At 39.1% G+C, this 17330-nt stretch overlaps 1 protein-coding gene across 2 annotated transcripts in view; it reads left to right on the forward strand.

Annotated features, from left to right (window-relative positions):
* Positions 1 to 17330, forward strand: part of LOC122805553 (atypical kinase COQ8A, mitochondrial-like) — a 768588-nt gene that overhangs the window by 83540 nt on the left and 667718 nt on the right. For both annotated transcript variants that reach the window (XM_044075768.1, XM_044075766.1), the window contains exon 4: positions 575 to 641. In XM_044075768.1, the coding sequence (XP_043931703.1) occupies positions 575 to 641 (67 nt within the window). The remainder of the gene's footprint in view (positions 1 to 574; positions 642 to 17330) is intronic.

The raw sequence follows: 17330 nt of genomic DNA on the forward strand, positions 1-17330 counted from the left end.
TTTCCAGTGTAATAATGTATTCCTATCACTTTTGATTATTAAGAGGAAAGTAGCCCACCCATGGGCAGCTACACCAAATGTCTGAGAGGTGTGTCACTCTACTCTCACCTATCAACTTCTCTGTGGTGGTCTGTGCTTGGCTTTCATGATGGCAAATGATTCTAAGCTGCTTGACACTTCTCAGTGTTCATAACACTGCAAATACCATAAATACCTTCTCTATGGACATAAATCTACATTGTAATATAAACAGGACCTCCCCTGTAGGATCCCCTACCTGTGGAATAAACTCCCACCGTGTATCAAGCAAAGACTATCATTTTCTGTCTCTAAATGTAATTTATAGACAAGTGGATGGGTAACCATAAATTCACCCTGGAATAAGTGCCTCAGTCCGTTATGGACAACAGTGATAAGTAAACTGCAGTGGCTGTGCTGTTGTGATCTTTGTGATCAGTTGCCTAGAATGAACCTATGACGGAAGAAAAATGTGCTTAATTTTTTTCGTGGCAGCTGTTGCTCCAAGTGAGCCTGAACTTTTTAATTCTGTTTTCTGCTATACTTTTCCCCTTAGCTCAGTGAAAAAGCACATGAAAAAAAGGTACCAGCAACTCGCCTCGGAAGACTGGCAAATTTTGGAGGTGAGTGAATGTACTGTGGTTCATGAGAAAGCCATTTACTTACAAGGAAGGAGTGCATGTTGCATGATGTCCCATGATTTTTGCTTTGAAGAACACATCATCTAGTTCTCAGTAAACTTTAGTGGCTTTGATTAAGTCAGTGCCTAACCCTCTGACAGGATGCTGGCTAGTCTGTACGGACTTGGATTTCATGAGAAGGGTGTGTATGAGGAGCAGTAGTTTGGAAGGGGTGTTAAAAAGTACACATTTTATTGATATTTGCACTGTAGTGGTGTACCTGGTTGTTCAGATTGTCCTTGTATGTGATACTGTCTTGGCTTTGTTTTCATAGCCACATTCATTGCAGCATATATTGACGAATATAGGATATAGAAGAGAAGTTGATATGAACTTATTCTTGCCTGCTTTCACCTCTGTGTCAAGTCACACTGCTCAGTAAAATTTCATATTGAGAGGAAGGAGAGCCTGCACTTTCTATCTTTCCATATTAGGAGAGGGAGGGTCTTGGATTGCAGAAATTAGCAATGAAAAAAATGCTTCCTTTGACTTGATGGCCCGTAGCTGACTGTTCATGTCCCCTCCCCAAAGATTTCTGTACTAGATGATTATAAGAGCTTTCACAAGGTGTCTTTGCTGGAGCTTTCACAAGGTGTCTTTGTTGGTGGATATGATGAGATCCATAATGGAGGTTTGCATCCTAATTGGAGTGCCCACCTCTTGTCTTTCTTGTTCATTTAGTGTAATCATAAATGGAGAGTAGAAATAGGTGTGAGAGAAACAATTGTAATTGAAGGTATTGGGACATCCCTTCTCTGGACCTGTAATCAAGGAGCCTCAATCCTCACCATTGACAATGGTGATGGACGCTCACTTTGAACAAAGATAGATGCACACAGTATTTTCAGATGCAGCTGTCTGCACCAAGCACAATTTCCCTACACAGGGTGCGCACTCAGTCCTGGAGCTGGGTTTCCCTTTCTCTCTCTCGGCCCCAAATAAGACTCCCCACTGACACAGCTATAGAGTTGAGTCCTCAGCTAAGTGTTCCAAGCCAAGTCCTCCACCACCCTCTTTGTGAAACCAGTGCTCTGTGTCCCTGTTCCAGGTAGCTGATCCACACACTCTGAGATTTGATTTTTCACACACAGACGGAAAGGCTATGCTCTCTCTGGCCCGACTTTAAGGTAGATACTGCCATCAGAACACTCCAAAGTCAGATACTCTAAGGCTCTTACAAGGGTACACAATTATACTGAGTAAAATTAACACGAATACAAATGGTAGTGTTTGACAAATGCAGCAAGGCTTTCAGGAGTGGCCACAGTGTCACTAGGTTAATATAAATATGCTCAAAGGTTAAAATATTCTCTAAAAGACCAGTCACAATGAAAAGTTTAAATATATTTCATAATAAATAAAAGAACTTGAAAATACTAAATATACTGTTTACAGTAAACACCAGTGGTTCAGTCACAGGAAATATTAAAAATAACACTGATGGAAAGATTCACACAGATACAGAAAAACATTGCTTAACTAATCTCGCTATATTTTCCTGACTGATCTAAAGAATTACTGTTACCTAGTTCACTTATTAGAGCAAGGCAAGATGACTTGGGTGAGTGGTCTTGCTTCTTGTCAGGTTTCACAAACACACTGTCCTGAGACTTCTCTCTCTCTTCTACTATTAAAACATAATTTCAGTGCTGGATTACATAATGACATCACATACATCTGGTCACCTGACTTCTAGTACCCACTCTACCCCTTTACTAGAAATTGAGCCAGAATCTTGCAAATATGTGTTACCAGACAAACACACACAGCTTTGCAAAGATGTGTTATAGCATCTGAAAGCTGTAAAACCGTTTCAGAAACTTCCACCATTCAAGGGTAGCAATTGGTTCACCCCTAAGGATGATACAGTAAGATTCCTAGTCCTGGTTTTCACAGACATTTTGTCTGTGACTGTAGTCAGAACTGTATGGTACAGTATTTATGGCCTATACTAGGTTATTTAATTTCAGACTATTTTTCAAAGTTAGCTGGACTGAGATTAACCTCTTCTCTTCCAGTATCCTCTGTTACAGTATATTAATTTCAGCAGTTACAATACAATCTGACATACAGGTGTATATCTTTTCTGTCCAACAGGACCCACTGTTGGTACATTTTTAACACAAGCAGCTTTACAAATACATTTTTCAACACAAGCATCAGTACAAATCAGCTTGATATACAAATGACACATAATTCTTTACAAAACACCAGCTAGCTATGCTGGCATATGCAACACATTCCCTGCTTTACTTCTCCTGGCATAGCTGGCAATACCTCCCATCGTCACAGGTATAACAGAGAATTATGATTGGTTCACTGATCATAACCAGCTTATGTGTTTGAGACATGGATGCCAAGAAAATTCACCTCAGAGCGAAGCAGTCCTAATGGTAAGCCAGAAACACTGTTGTGTGTTGTGGCATTGAAATTGTTTTTGTTGTAGATTAGTAAAATTATGTGGTGTATGGTAAAAAAAAAAATAGTTGTATGCCTGATATCTTCCAATGATGACTACTCAGAAAAGTAGGCTTTGGGACTCTGTCCTTTTTTAGAGGGTGGACTTCCCCATACCAAATGAAAGTTATGTGATTATTGTTATGCTAGAACTGGGTGAACAGATCCATCCTTATCAACAGATCCACACATCTTATCCCTGCTGCATGATGGACATGATCCAAAGAATTATTAGTCATAATTTCTTTTTGTTGTGCTCTGCTTTTATGTACACACACCTTGAGATCTGAAGTGCAAGCAATGTGGTAGTGCAGAGTATGGGTGAAGGAGAGCGGCCTATGGGCTGGGAGAGTTGTAGATGCTGAGCTGACTTTGGCTGATTAAGATGGAGCTGGTCATCCAGATCCGTTATGGTAAATTTGTTCAAGTGTTTGCTTTAAAAGTACAAGAGTGATGTTCAAGGCAGACCCCTAGGGATACAGTATTCATAAACTGTTGAAAATGTCCTTTTTTGTTCAGTGTTGCCATTGACCTCGGGATGCCCTATTGTCAGCACCATAGACTTCATCCCCAGCAATTCCTAGTTTCCCATTATTATCTGTGCTGGGAGGTAACCTTTCTGAAGAGCACTATGCATGGAACCCCCCTCCTCAATTCTTCATGCATGGGCTCTCTGTAGTGCGAGCCAGTGAAGCACTGACAGGTGAGATGGGCCAGACGAGGGGCCTTCATTTTGCTTCTCAATGTTTTTTCTTGTTTATGACCCTATCTCCAGATGACATGCTGGGATCATGTCACTTGAGGTAATGTGCAGTTGGGTGATGAGGGGGAAACTACCTTACCTCTGTGATAATGATGCAATAAAGGATGCAAAGAAAGAGGGATGCATTCTCTCTTCATAATGTTCCCAGTTGTCACTACTGGGGCTTGTGAAACAGACACCTCCCTCCCCCTTGAGGAGTCAAGCAAGCAAATTCCTTGCCATTCCTATAACCCCTGCACCAGCTCCAACAGACGCCTGAAGTCCTAGTTGAAATCTGGTTGCCTGGGTTGTAGTTGTGGCTCATCCCTTTTGCCAAAAGGTTGGTATAAAGTGTTGAAAATTGAGGATTTTTTCCTGTTACTTGAAAAATCATTGTTCATAGGAGGTTACTAGGCTAATCATCCTAGGGCCTTTACAAGTCTAGCCATGTAAAAACCTGAGTATCCTTAGTGACCATATTTTAGACTGTCATTGTTAACAGAGCGATTCCTTGGTCAGCACCCTGTCCATGAGGGTCATAGGTGCCACCCCTGGGATGAATTTACAGTCACTCATCCAGTTGTTGTCAAGGGTTGTGCTTGAGTAGGGTTATTGAAGAGCTCTGCTTCACATGGAGTGAGAGCTTATTCCAGATGAGCGGTAATCGCTAGGAGATGCATCTGTCTCTCCAGCATGTTCTGTTAATGTCGCAGGCTAGGTTGAGATCCCTGGAGTGAGTTATTCTTGTTCCATTGATTTGTGAATGTGCAGCAATTCCATTAGGGCAGGGTTGGCGACTGCTCTGTAGGCCAGGCACAGTTTGCCTGTCAACAGCCTTTATGATACAGTGTACAGTGACAGGGCTTTCAGTCTTTCCATGTATGTCATGCTTTGGCGGCCCAGGATTCTCTTAAGAAACCTCTGTGGTCTCTAGTTGCTGCAGGTCTCTGGTAAGGTACATATAGAAGGTAGCATTGTCCTCGATTAGTAGTCTGATAAGGGGCAAGTACAATGGAGCTACAACCTCCCTGGTCATGGATGCGATGCCGTTATTTATGAGATGCGCAATGTAGAATGCTTTTCATACCACCACAGACACATGGTGATTGAAGTTTAGATTGCTATCGACCTATGTTGCCAAGTCTTGCTCCACAGAGCTTGAACTTAGAGGGGTGCTATCTGTATCATAATTAACATGGGCTACTACTTTTGCAAAGGGGATAATGATACTTTTTTTGTGTTAAGTTTTAGTCAGTGAGTTTGGCACCAGTCATTTGTCTGCGTCAGCCCTTTCTGTAATATGTTAACATCGCTGGGGCACTCTGATTGCACCCAGTTTACAGTCATCTGCAAACTTGGTAATCCACAGGCCCACCTATATTTGCCTGAACTTCAGAGAAATAGATTCCAAAGAGTAGAGGGCCCAGCACAAAACTTGTGGTGCCCCACTGGTAACTGGTTTACTGGTGGAGGTGGACTCCCCTAACTTAGACAGTGTGCATTCTGTTGGTGAGCCAGTTGGCTGCTCATCTAGTAATGTATGAGTAAATACCCAGCTGGGAGAGTTTCTTTATAATACCTGAATAGGGGATTGTGTCAAAGGACTTGGCTAAATCAAAGATGGGTGGTATGTAGTGTTTTGGCCTTATCCAGGGCTTTGGTGACATTCTCAAAGAAGTCCACCAGGTTTAATATGAGAGATCTATCTGGACGAAACCGGACTGGGTCAGGTCAAGAGTTTGAAGGTCACTTATGTCCATGTGGATATTGTCTATGATGACTCTTTCCATGGCCTTGCAGATAAAGCTGGTTAGGCTTATGGGTCGATAGTTCCCAGGATCAGTTATGGACCCCCCTTTGTGCAAAGGGATTACTGTTGCTGTTCTGCACTCTGTCGGGGCAAAGCCATTTCTCAGGCTATGGTTAAAGAGAGTGCTGAGTAGTTCTGCTAAGTCTTCTTTGACTGTTTAATAAGCAGCCTGTGATGTTATCTGGTCCCATAGAGGCTTTGATTTTGGCTTTGGAGATTGCTTGTATGACCTGTTTTTTGGAGGCCCTCGGTAGAGGACTGGTGTCTGGGATGCTTTGAGGTATGTCAGATGGACATGGGGAACTGAAGTAAATCTGTCGGTTAGCAGGTTGGCAATTTTGTCAGGTTCAGTGCGAGTGGTACTGACCACTATAAGTTCAGCACGGAGCTGGCCATTCCCGCTTATGTTTCGGACATAGCTAAAGAATATCTTATGATTGTCTTTAGCAAAAGATGCTAATTTAGACTCATAGCTAGCCTTAGAGGACTTAACAAGATGTCTGATGTGCTTGTTCAAGCTGTGGAGGGTATTCTTCCTCCGGGTTAGTTCCCACCTGTTAGATGTCACTTTCTTTCTTTTGTTGTATAATTTATTTATACTTGCAGTCCATCAGGATGGCTTGTTTTTTCGGGAAGACCTGGTTTTGTTCCTGTTTGGTACAACCTTTCCGAGTTTGGTTACTTAGCCAGAGACTTGGAGTGAATCCGAACCAAATCCAAGGCATCCACTGTGATCAGCAAAAAATAAGTGTATTTTATGCTTGCATTGCACTCTTTTGAACTGTTTATGAAGCTGTGAACATTTGACTATGCATTAGTTGTATTTTTCCATTTTGGTGGAAGTCAAAAGATAGTAAATCTTGCAAATACTTAAGGTATTGTGTCATCCTTTACATGACATGCACATTTCTTTACACTTGACACTTGTAAAATTTGTTTTATAAGTGCAGTTAACCTAAAGGTGAAATTCATTTGTTCTACTTATTTTTTATTCAAAATAGATTTCATTAGTTATAAAAGCATTTATGTTTAATATCTTTAAAATGCTTTTCATATTTTTAAATATTTTCAATTGACACCACATCTGAGGAATTAGATTAGTTCCGAATTAGCTTTTTCTCCTTTTCCAAACCAGTGGTGATGTGAGCGGTAGCAGTATGAGTGCTGCTGAAGCTGCAGGGTACTGTGCTTGGTGAAAATAATCTCATTACATTTGTTCAATGTTAAATACAGTCTTTGGAATTTAATATACGTAAATCCCTCAAATTAAAGTAAAATACAGGCAAGATCCTTATAGTGCTTCCTTTGAAAGGGCACAATCTCCAGTCGCTCTGTCATTAATAGTAATTTGATAACTAACCGTGCTTTCTTGTCAGTAATTCTGATATTTTTTAACTCTGTGTTAAACCGATCATTTAACTGTTGACTGTGGTGTTTAGTTGTAAAACTGTTTGCATACTTTATAGTGAAATTAGAAATGAAAGAAGTTTGAGAGGATATGTGTGATCAACTGGATGTCATGCTGCTGGATCAGCTGAAGAATAAAGCATTGAACAAAAGGGTCAAGTTGATCAAGTCTGACTTTTTTTTTTCAAACTGGTTGAACTGGTGGAGTTCAAAGAAGAAATTTGTATTTTATTGTAGTGACTGAGAAGGGGGAAGCTTTGGTTTGTGTAGAATTTGTAAAGGATTAATTGGCTGAGTGGACTTGGTGTTCAGCAGATTAGATGGCTATTGAAAGTGCATTTAGGGTTACTTTACTATATTTGGCTCAGTTTTAATGTTGCATTTTAAAGGAACAAATTTTGAAACAACTTTGACATTCATGTATGTGTTATTTAGGTATGATTTTTTTTTTTTATTAATGACTGCTCTTTATAAATGGTTGAACAGCTTCCTTTTGTGGTGTAATGTGTGAATGCAAAAAGAAGAATTTTAAGTTTCCATTGGCATACCTAGTTTTATTGAAGGCATTTTTTTTTCTTGTGGTGATTTGGTCTGTTGCTGCAGTGGTAGCCATGGAAAAGGTATCCCAGTATGCATTTTACCAAGTTAAAAAAAAAAAAGTAGTTTGCAAGAACCAGATGCAAGTGGAAAGATGGTCAGTAACTGAACGCCAAGTTTTTTTGAAGCTGTTGAAGGGTAAGAATTTTCAAAATATACTTTCTGGACAATATGGACTTGACAGGCTCTGTTTCTCAAGGCTAATAAAAATTTGAGACTCATAAGTCCTGCTGTTCAAGAAATGTATCTTGTGCAGTTTGTTTGCCTCCCAGGATTCCTCAACAGAGTACAGTGACAGTGCTGTCTGTATAAATGATATGTAGGAGCACGTAAGTACACCAGTGCATACTTGGTGCTCCTCTGCTTGAAATAGAATGCAGTACCTTGTTGCAAGGCATATTATACAGTTCAGAGATGTAAGAAGGCCTGTGCAGGTAAGGTATAGCTTGCTAAGTAGCAATGCAATGACTTGGAAAGGCATACGGTGCCTTCACAAGCTGCCTAGCACCTCTCGTCTGCAGTCTGCCATCAACCTTGATTGTAGCTCAAAAAGGAATCACACTGTGTAGTCATATTAGAGGACTGGGGTTTATTTTATTTATTTATTTTTATTTTTATTGCATTTGTTTACTGGGAAAGTCCACTGGGCCTAAAAGAGCCCATTTTTAGTGGAGGCCCTGGGAGAAAAGCTCCAACGAGATCCAGAAAAAAATATAAACATTAATTAGTATAGAAGAAGAAACAGTGTTACAGATAGTAAATATAGTAACATATACAGAATATATACATAAAAGCAGGAATCTAGTTTGTTTGATTACAGTAATATATACAGAAAATATACATTAAAACAGAATTCAATCAGCGTGGTATAAACAGATATATTAATCAGTATTATTGTACCAGTATCAACAAGTGAAGATAAAAATAAATGCGAAGAAAGTATCATCAGTCACTAGTAGCAAAAGACATAGGGTTTATTACCATATTGTGGAGTGTGGAGGTGAGAAACGGTAGTGTGTGGTAGTAGGTTTGCCTGCACTGTAGGGGGGGGGACTTTTGTCGGTAGGGATTTTCCTGACATGCACTGGATGTGTTGGGGTTTGATGATTTGACAGTGATAGTATGTTACTCATTGCTGACTGCTGAACAGTATACTAGCAGTGGAGAGGTTTGCTGTACCTGGAAATGGTACAATAGCCATTTATATTCCACTATCATGTAGTTTACACTGTTAGAACCAGTACACGCAGTCATATTGTACCCTTTTTTTAATTATCTGTGATCCTGAGGGATTGGTTAATTTGTAGATTAATGTTTAGGTACTATTGGTGTAGAATATAGCAAAATCTTGCACTGGGTCTAGCTGCATTTTGCAGTGTGTTTTATGACTTAAATGCTTTTGTGCATCTTTATGTGATACCAAGTACAGCACCATGGCACACAGTGTGTGTGTGAATATCACCTTGAGTGTCTTGGCCCGTCTCTCGTCAAGTGTCATCAAGCTTGAAAAGATTATAAAGTTTGTGTAATGTCAGAATTTGAGCTCTAGGGTTTAATTAAGATGCCTTTTAAATGAGTAAGCTTGATCCTGTTGAAGTAGCTGGGTGTGATACAGTAGAAAAGAGGCAGGGCTGTTTTTGTCTGTTGTATGCATCATGATTGGTGCTTTTAAGGATCTTGGCTGGTATGAATGATGATCACTTGCACTTGTGCAGAGTGTCTTGGCTGTAGTGCTGTAATGTTATATTCATTGACTGGAATGAAAGAGACTGTTGCACTTGCTGGCATTCGACTATGGAGTTATTTTATGACCATGCGTTTGTCTTTTTTGGGGTGCAAATTGTCTCTCGATTTGGAAGCTTGTTGGCTCTTTAGTGAAGGAGAGAACCCCTGCATCAGTTGGAAAAGACTATGGCATGTTCTTTTATGATTTTAGTGGAGTTTATCGGAGTTCCTGGAAGAAATCTCTGTTCCTTTATCTTTTGAAGGATTATGATTTAAGTTTCTTATGGTAATTTGTTTAGATGTGCTATACATGTGTTAAGAAATGGCTGTTCCTGGGATACAACCCTCTTCACTTGGGATGGGCTAATAGGATTAGCTCCTGATGGGTTTCAGTCCCTATCCTGGTAAAGAATAAACATGATCCATGATTTAATATACTGAAGTGTATTGTATGTCTGGTTGGAAAACTAGTGACTGTTGTTTGAAGAAAATATTTGGGGTGGTTTTAATACTGTTACAGCAGTGGTATATAGGATGTGGCCAGAGTTTGTATCACTGTGGCATGATGAGTTGAGTATTTACAACCAATCTATAATTAGTGAATAACGTGGCTGGGTGGTTAGTTGTGGGGATTTTATTTTAATTTTTTGTGTTGGAGCTCAATAATTTTTGCTGTTACTTTATCTTAGTCATCTGTGTTATTTTCCCACGGTTAATTAGTGTAGGGAAAAGTCTTGCACTATCTCTGTTGATGATTGCTCAGATATTTATAGTAAATGAAAAAAATGATGGTGTAGATGGAGAGAGCTCCCAGTGCTAATCATGTCCTTACATAACAGACTTGATGAGAATGGTTTGTTTGTTATATGCGGAAAGCTGAGTTTATTGATGTGGCTTATAAGTTTGATTTTTTTCATGTATACTCTATCACTTTAAGCTGATGATTATATTCTTAATGTGTCTAGATTATTAAACTCAGCTTAATGCAATGGGAGATAACCAGCAAGTCATGAGATGTATAGGTATAGTGTCATTTAATGTAATTGGGTTTATTATGACAATTTTAGTATAAGTGGAAGGGGAGAATGCTCTGTACACTAGTCTTAAAATTTTGAGTTGTTAATCTTTTCTTGATGACTGTATAAGATAATGCCGAATATGTTTTTTTTAATAAGCTGTTTTAATTGTATGAGGTAAGGATTGCAAATTCATTACAATGACTGCATAACAGTTTTAGCTTTACAGTTGTAATATTGTAGCATTTTCACCTCACAGCAAGAGGTTCTCTGGTTCATTTCTTGGCAGGGGTGTCTTTTGTAGGGAGTCAACATGTCATCCCAGTGTTTGCATGGGTTTCCTGTGGGTACTCCAGTTTCCTTTCACATTTAAAAGGCATGCAGTGGATAGACTGGACACACTAAGTCGGTTGTAAGAGTGAGTGTGATTATATGTGTGCGTGTGTGGTATGGAAGAACTGAGGCAGTTCTAGCCACCTAGCAATGTGAACATGGATTTTTACGATTGTAGGACATTTATCCTTGTATGTTTTCATTTCCATTGTACTTTGAAAAGATTTATATAAAATGGGACTGTTACTTAAAATTATACAAGTGAAAAGACAAGTAACCGAAATAAGCAGATGGACACAAGTATTGGCTGTCATACCATGAAATGCCTGCTTCAGTGATTTTTGTAAATTTGAACTGTGCTGCATTTGCATTTACATGTCTTAAGCACTAGCAACAGAAATGCAGTTATGGCCACTGAACAGTTTTCAGTATTCATCACAATTAAAATTCAGTGGTGTTCATAAACAGTCTATATTTTTGAGCCTACTTCTGAGTATCGAAAATCCACTTACGTGAAACACACGATCGAGATGACAACAGCGAAGTGGCAGTTTATCAACTCCTCACATCACCGACAAGTTACCGAGGGAAAGGAGTAAGTGGGTTTTCGATACTATGAAGTAAACCCATATCTTTTGGAGAGGTGGATACGAGTGTGAGAAAGCAACCAATCATTGATCTGGCTATTATGGCTAGTGTTTGTGTGAAAGAGATTGAAGTGTGTTAGTAGTAGCTGTAATTAGCGGCTGTGGTAACAGTGTGTGGATAAAAGTAACTATTAGAGTTGTTTAATTACAAATCTGATGTTTTCCCTTTCATTCCTCCTCACAGTTGGGTCATGGATCCAACAGTAATTGGTCTTAGCTGTCAAGGCTGCTACGTTAGTGTGAATCATAGAGAAATTCATTACTTTTGCTGTTTTACCACAGTCGGATGTCTGAAGTATACACAGTCAAGGAAGTGATTGGAATTGGTGGGTATAGAGTTAGTCTGTGAATGAAGGTGACTGACGGCTGCTGTCATTTGATCACAGCTGTGGCCTGTTGGGGTTAGTGTATATATGAAATAAGTTGAATGCAGTATTGTCCCCACTGATTTTGTTTTAATTTGATGACACAGACATAATTCTTTCTGTGCCTGTGGTTGGTGTACATAAAGAGCAGCTTATGGTACTTGACTGTTGGACTGCAGCTGTCTCAAAGTAAATCAAAATGTATTTTTTTTTAAATGGTTGATTTTGCTTCAGGAGTTTATACAGTGTACATGTAGTATATGTGCCAAGTTCCAATTTCTATTAAAAGACATCATCTGATTAAGCTTTATTACAGGTCTTACTGTTTCGGGGGGGGGGGGGGGGGTTATACAGTTGACATCCAAAACAGGATCTGCTTGGGCTGCTAGATGTAACTGTAGCTCAGACTGTTGCAGGTGACTGGTGGTTGAGGCGGCGTGAAACCAGATTTGACTGTTAGCATGGGTGAAACTTTTTTATTATTAAATCACAGAATTTAATTTAAAAAGTTATCTCCACTGCCCTTCAGCCTGAAGAAAGATAAGCATTTGAAGTTATGTATGTGTATAGTAGTAGAAGAGGATGCAGTAGACTGCATTTTGTATATCTGATAGAAAAAAGCTTAAATGCATCACTGTGACCATTTATGCATTAATTCTTTTGTTTGGTCATGTTTGGACACCTGTGGTGTACAAAGTCAAAGTGATTGGAGTCAGTGTGTGTGCAGGGGGTTGCAGTGGGTTGCACTCATGTCTTTGATAACACTGACATAAAAGACAATACTGTGTCTGTTTTTATGTATTTATTTCATTTGATTACAGTTAAGCATCTGAGGTGTACGTACTTAAAGAAAGTGTGTGTGTGGGGGGGATTAAGATGATTTACTTTAGCTATTAGTTTTATTGTATTGCAGTCGGACATCTGTGGTCTATGCAGTCAGTGAAGTAGCTATAATTGCTGGGTATGGGTGTGCTGTCTATAGATGAAAATGGCTGACCTTGCATTCATTTGCTCAGGTTAAACACAGACTGCCTGTGTACTGCTACTGCTGCTATACTCTCTTGTGTACACACACACAACTTCAAATGCTTACCTTTCTTCAGGCTGAATGGCAGTAGAGATCACAAAATTTAATTAAAAAAAGTATTTAATAATAAAAAAGTTCCACTCATGCTAACAGTCCAGTCTGCTTTGCATGACTAATATGTTATTGTGTGAAGCAAGTTTCAATACTTTACTGTTAATGATGTTTGTGTGAAGCAAAGTTGAAATAAATTGCTCTGACCACTTTTTTCATAATGAGATATTGTGTCAACAAATACATTTTCATATTGCATAAGGTAAATATTGCAGAGTCGTTACAATGCCATACTAGTTATAGCTTTACTGTTATAGTATTTTAGCTTTGTCAAGAAAGTGGCTATATTTGCTTGGTAATGAGTCTATCTTTGGATGAAAGTAACTGATCCTGCTGTCACTTGCTCAGGTTATAAGTCATTAGCCTAGCTTTACAGGGCCAGTGTGCAGTTATATGAAGTAAATTAGAATACTTTGCTGTGTCTACTATATGTTTATGTGAAACAAACGTGGACATCACTAATGTTGCCATTTTTTTTATTTTTACCATACTCCGACAAGGTGTACACAGAATGTCCATATTTACTGGGTATCTGTCTTATCTTTTGATGGAAAGACTAATGACTGTGATCCCAACAACATGGTCAAAGTGGCCTTACAGAACTAATATACATTTGTTTGAAGCAAGTTTGAATAGTTTAGTGTTACCATTTTTAATCACAGTCTGAGATCTGAGTTGTGCATCGAGGTGTCCATCATCAATAAAGTGGTTGTATTTGATGAATACATAGAATGTCTGTGGATAAAAATGACTTTCCCCATCTGCTGTTTGATCAGGCTTAAAACAGTCAGCAGTGTCACACAATGTTTTTGTATTTTTGAAATTGGTGTGGAATGATCGTTATGACTTGTGTGTGTTTGATGCGTTGCAGTTTATGCAAATAATTTCCTTCCCTTACTCTCTGCAATGTTTTTGTCTTGACTTTGATGGAAATTGATTGTTCTTAGCAAATTAGTCAGAAATTAGGCAGAATGTGTGTGAAAATAAATTATGTGGCAAAATGGGTAGAGTTGCCATCTCACAACACTTGGCTCTCTGGTTGAGTTCTTTGCTGTGGTTCCTTTTATGTAGAGTGTTCATGTCCTCCCTGTCTTTGTGGGTTTTTCTAGGTGCTTCATTTTCCTTCAGGAACCTAAAGACATGCTATAAGTGAATTGGCCTTCTTGCGGTTTGCCTGAAGGTAAGCATGGAGTGTGTGTGTGTGTGTATGAAAATATCAGCAATTTTGTATGTGAAGATGCACAATATTGGGGGAGGTGCATACACACTTATGGCTAACAGTAAAAAAAGGAGCACATAAGTAATTGTCTTTCAAAAGTAAGGCATAAAATGCATCTGAGAGCAGCTAGGCCCTCAGAACTTCTGAGGGCCAGCAGTTACTTAGACCCCCTGGTTGTAGTATAAGGGGGGGTTTAGACCGAGGCTTAGTAGGGATCCCAGTAATTCAACTTGGCTCTGGGCTAACCTTTTCTGAAATTGGTCCTGTTCAGAGGTGTGCACAGAAGGTGTACATAGTTTGTGAGGGGAGCTGGATAACCATGTACAGTTTACTGCAGCTTGTCTACGGGTAGTGCACTGTGTAGGAGTGCCAAGTAGGATTACATTAGGAGTGTGTACAGGTGGTGGTTAGGAGAAAGGCTAAGGAGGTATTCTGTGTGGCCATTTGTTGTTTTAGCCCAGGGTGACAGAGGATATTATGGAAGGCAGTTGTGTTTTTTGGGGAAGGAAGTGAGGAAGCATGCTGGAAATGTTTATATTTATGCATGGGTATTTGTGTGTGTGTGTATAACCGTGGCTGTTATTTCTTCTGCTTTCAGCTGTGTTGTGACACCGGAGATATCAACAGAAGGTGACTATCGTTTTTGGTGTGTGTGTGTGGGGGGGGGACTGGAGGGAGTGCCGGAGGAACAGTGAGAGCAAAGGTAACATGACAGAGACACTTTTTCTAAGGCTCCATTTCATAGAAGGTCAGCCCTAATTATCGCCATCAGACATCTGTGTTTAAAATAAGTGGGCACTGAGGCAGTTTATGGATGAAAGTAGTAACGTCAGTTGCTTCATCCCAAATAAACGGTCACAGATCTGCTGAAATATAGCCCCTTCTATTCAGTTGCTTCCTGCAGCTTCCCCGTGTTGCTTTGTCGTCACCAGCTAACACTGGTGGGGCATGGATGCATTCTGTAAGTGAAAGTGATTAACCACTTCTGTTTGTTCACAGGTTAGTAGCCCTTGATCTAGTTTGGCAGATTAGTGCGATTTTATGTGAAACAAGTTTAAATGGTTTACTATGGCCATTTCTTTACATTCATACATCAGAGTTGTACACAGTCAACATGACTATAATTGAATATGGAGACAGTATCTAGATAAGAGACAGACTCCTGCTGTCATGTAATCATGGTTAAATGGTCATGTGTATGCCCACTAGGTGGTGGGTGGATGGATGTAAGTGTTTGTGTTAGTCACAGCTTTTTTATGAATATTATGTTCATATCTTCACAGTGAAAAATGTGTAACATAAATATTTTTGTAAGAGATTGTGTACACAAAGGGCTGAAACTAATTCTTGTGATGGTCATTTATATTAATGAAACAAACCATGTTTTGACTTTCCAAGTGTTACTTTATTATTAGTTCACAGCACTCTTACTATAAATGTCTTTAGAGTTATTTCACAACAAATATGTAATTTTCTTTTTATTGCACAGGCAAATGTTTGCAACATAAAATCATAATTATATTGGCTCAGTTTGAAATTCTGTATTATACCTGGCTTCCAATGGGGGCAATGTTATATCTCATCACTTTGCAAGTGAAATTACTGTCAGAAGTGTATACATACTAATTTTTTGTTGTATCAGAGCTCACGTTTTTAAATATTTGTCCAGGGAAAAAGTTTTGGATAACTGGATTTATGCTTGAGCACCCCACCCCCCATATTTTGTTTTCTGTAGCAACAAATATTGCATGAAGATAATTTGTATGTGTTTTTATGTATGAAATTATCAGCTAAGTTCATGCCAATAGGTACACAACATACTTTCTGAAATTACTTGAAAATTTCAAATGGCTTCAAACGTGTATGCCTATATTCCTTGGTAACACTAATAGGCTTGCATAATCTTTTGGATGGCCTTTTTGCCATTCAATTTACAACAGATGTACGTGTTTGTCATTTTCAGGGTCTCGGACTGTATCTATATGTGAATTATATTATTAGTGCATTCATATGAAATCATAATTACAAATATTTGCAAGAAACTGTATTTGTCATGTTAAATGTTACAGCAAAGGAAAAAAAATTCTGATTAACATGCAGAGTGACAGTCACACATCTGAAATGCTGTCATCTTTGTGCCTTTTAGTGCTGGCGGTTGATCTAGTGTGCAACATAAGACAGAAAATCCATCTGTCTTACCTGGAAATGTTATGTACTGAAACAGTGCAAACATTGACATTCATAGTCAGGGCCACATTCAGGTCAGAATAGCTTTCAGGATGTAGAACAAATAATGCATTGTAGAACTAAAACTATAATTTCTCTTCAAACTCTGAAATACATATTAAAAAAAACAAACAAATCCAATATTGTCTTTTCTGTCCTATTCCACTGTTGGGTATATTGGATTCCAGACTTTTGGATCCAAGAGTCCGACTTCTCCTCTACCCATGATTCAACTCTGCTTTCACAGTTCCTCAGATCTTTTGTTGCTTGAACTATTCAGATGTGGTGTCCAGGGCTCAGTGCAAATCTCTCACTAGAGAGCTTTTGATCAAAATAAGTGGACATTTTGTTGTTGCTTGACCTATTTAGCTTTGCTTTCTTGTAAACTTTTGATAGTCTTCTTAATCACTGCAGTTTTCTTTATTTTGTATAATTTGGGCATTTCTGCCTTTTCTCTTTCTGTTTCCTTATTTACTGTGCGGAGAAAAGGTTATATTTATTGCTGATCTTTCCTTGAGTATGTTGTGGTTTATTGCTGTACTTGTGTTGAATAACCCTTTGTGTGGTGTTGCTGTTGTGTGTTTCAAAGTATTTCAGTTTTTGTTCCTTAGCTCTGACAGGCAAAGCACAGTGGTTTAAACTGTACACTACCTTGACGTAAGATCCCCCCTCAGGGGGATGTTTCCTGCCTGGGGCTGTTCATCTTCAGGAGGAATGTGAGGTCTGTGTGTCCTCTGGGCTGATCAAAGTTGGTAGTGGGACAGTAGGCCCCCCTCCCTATTGGGTTTTCCTTCATCAAAGAAACTGGCAGAGGAAACTGTGGAAAAAGCAGTGAGAGAGAAAAGGACGATGAGAGTTAGAAGGAAAATGAAAAAAAAAACAGAGAGAGAGAGAAACTGTGAAGAGCCCAGGGGGAAAAGTCTCCAGATCCTTCAGGAGTTGTAGGTCTA

The sequence above is a fragment of the Protopterus annectens genome, chromosome 6.part1 (assembly GCF_019279795.1).
Source record: "Protopterus annectens isolate FY-2018-M chromosome 6.part1, PAN1.0, whole genome shotgun sequence".
Lineage (NCBI taxonomy): Eukaryota > Metazoa > Chordata > Ceratodontiformes > Protopteridae > Protopterus > Protopterus annectens.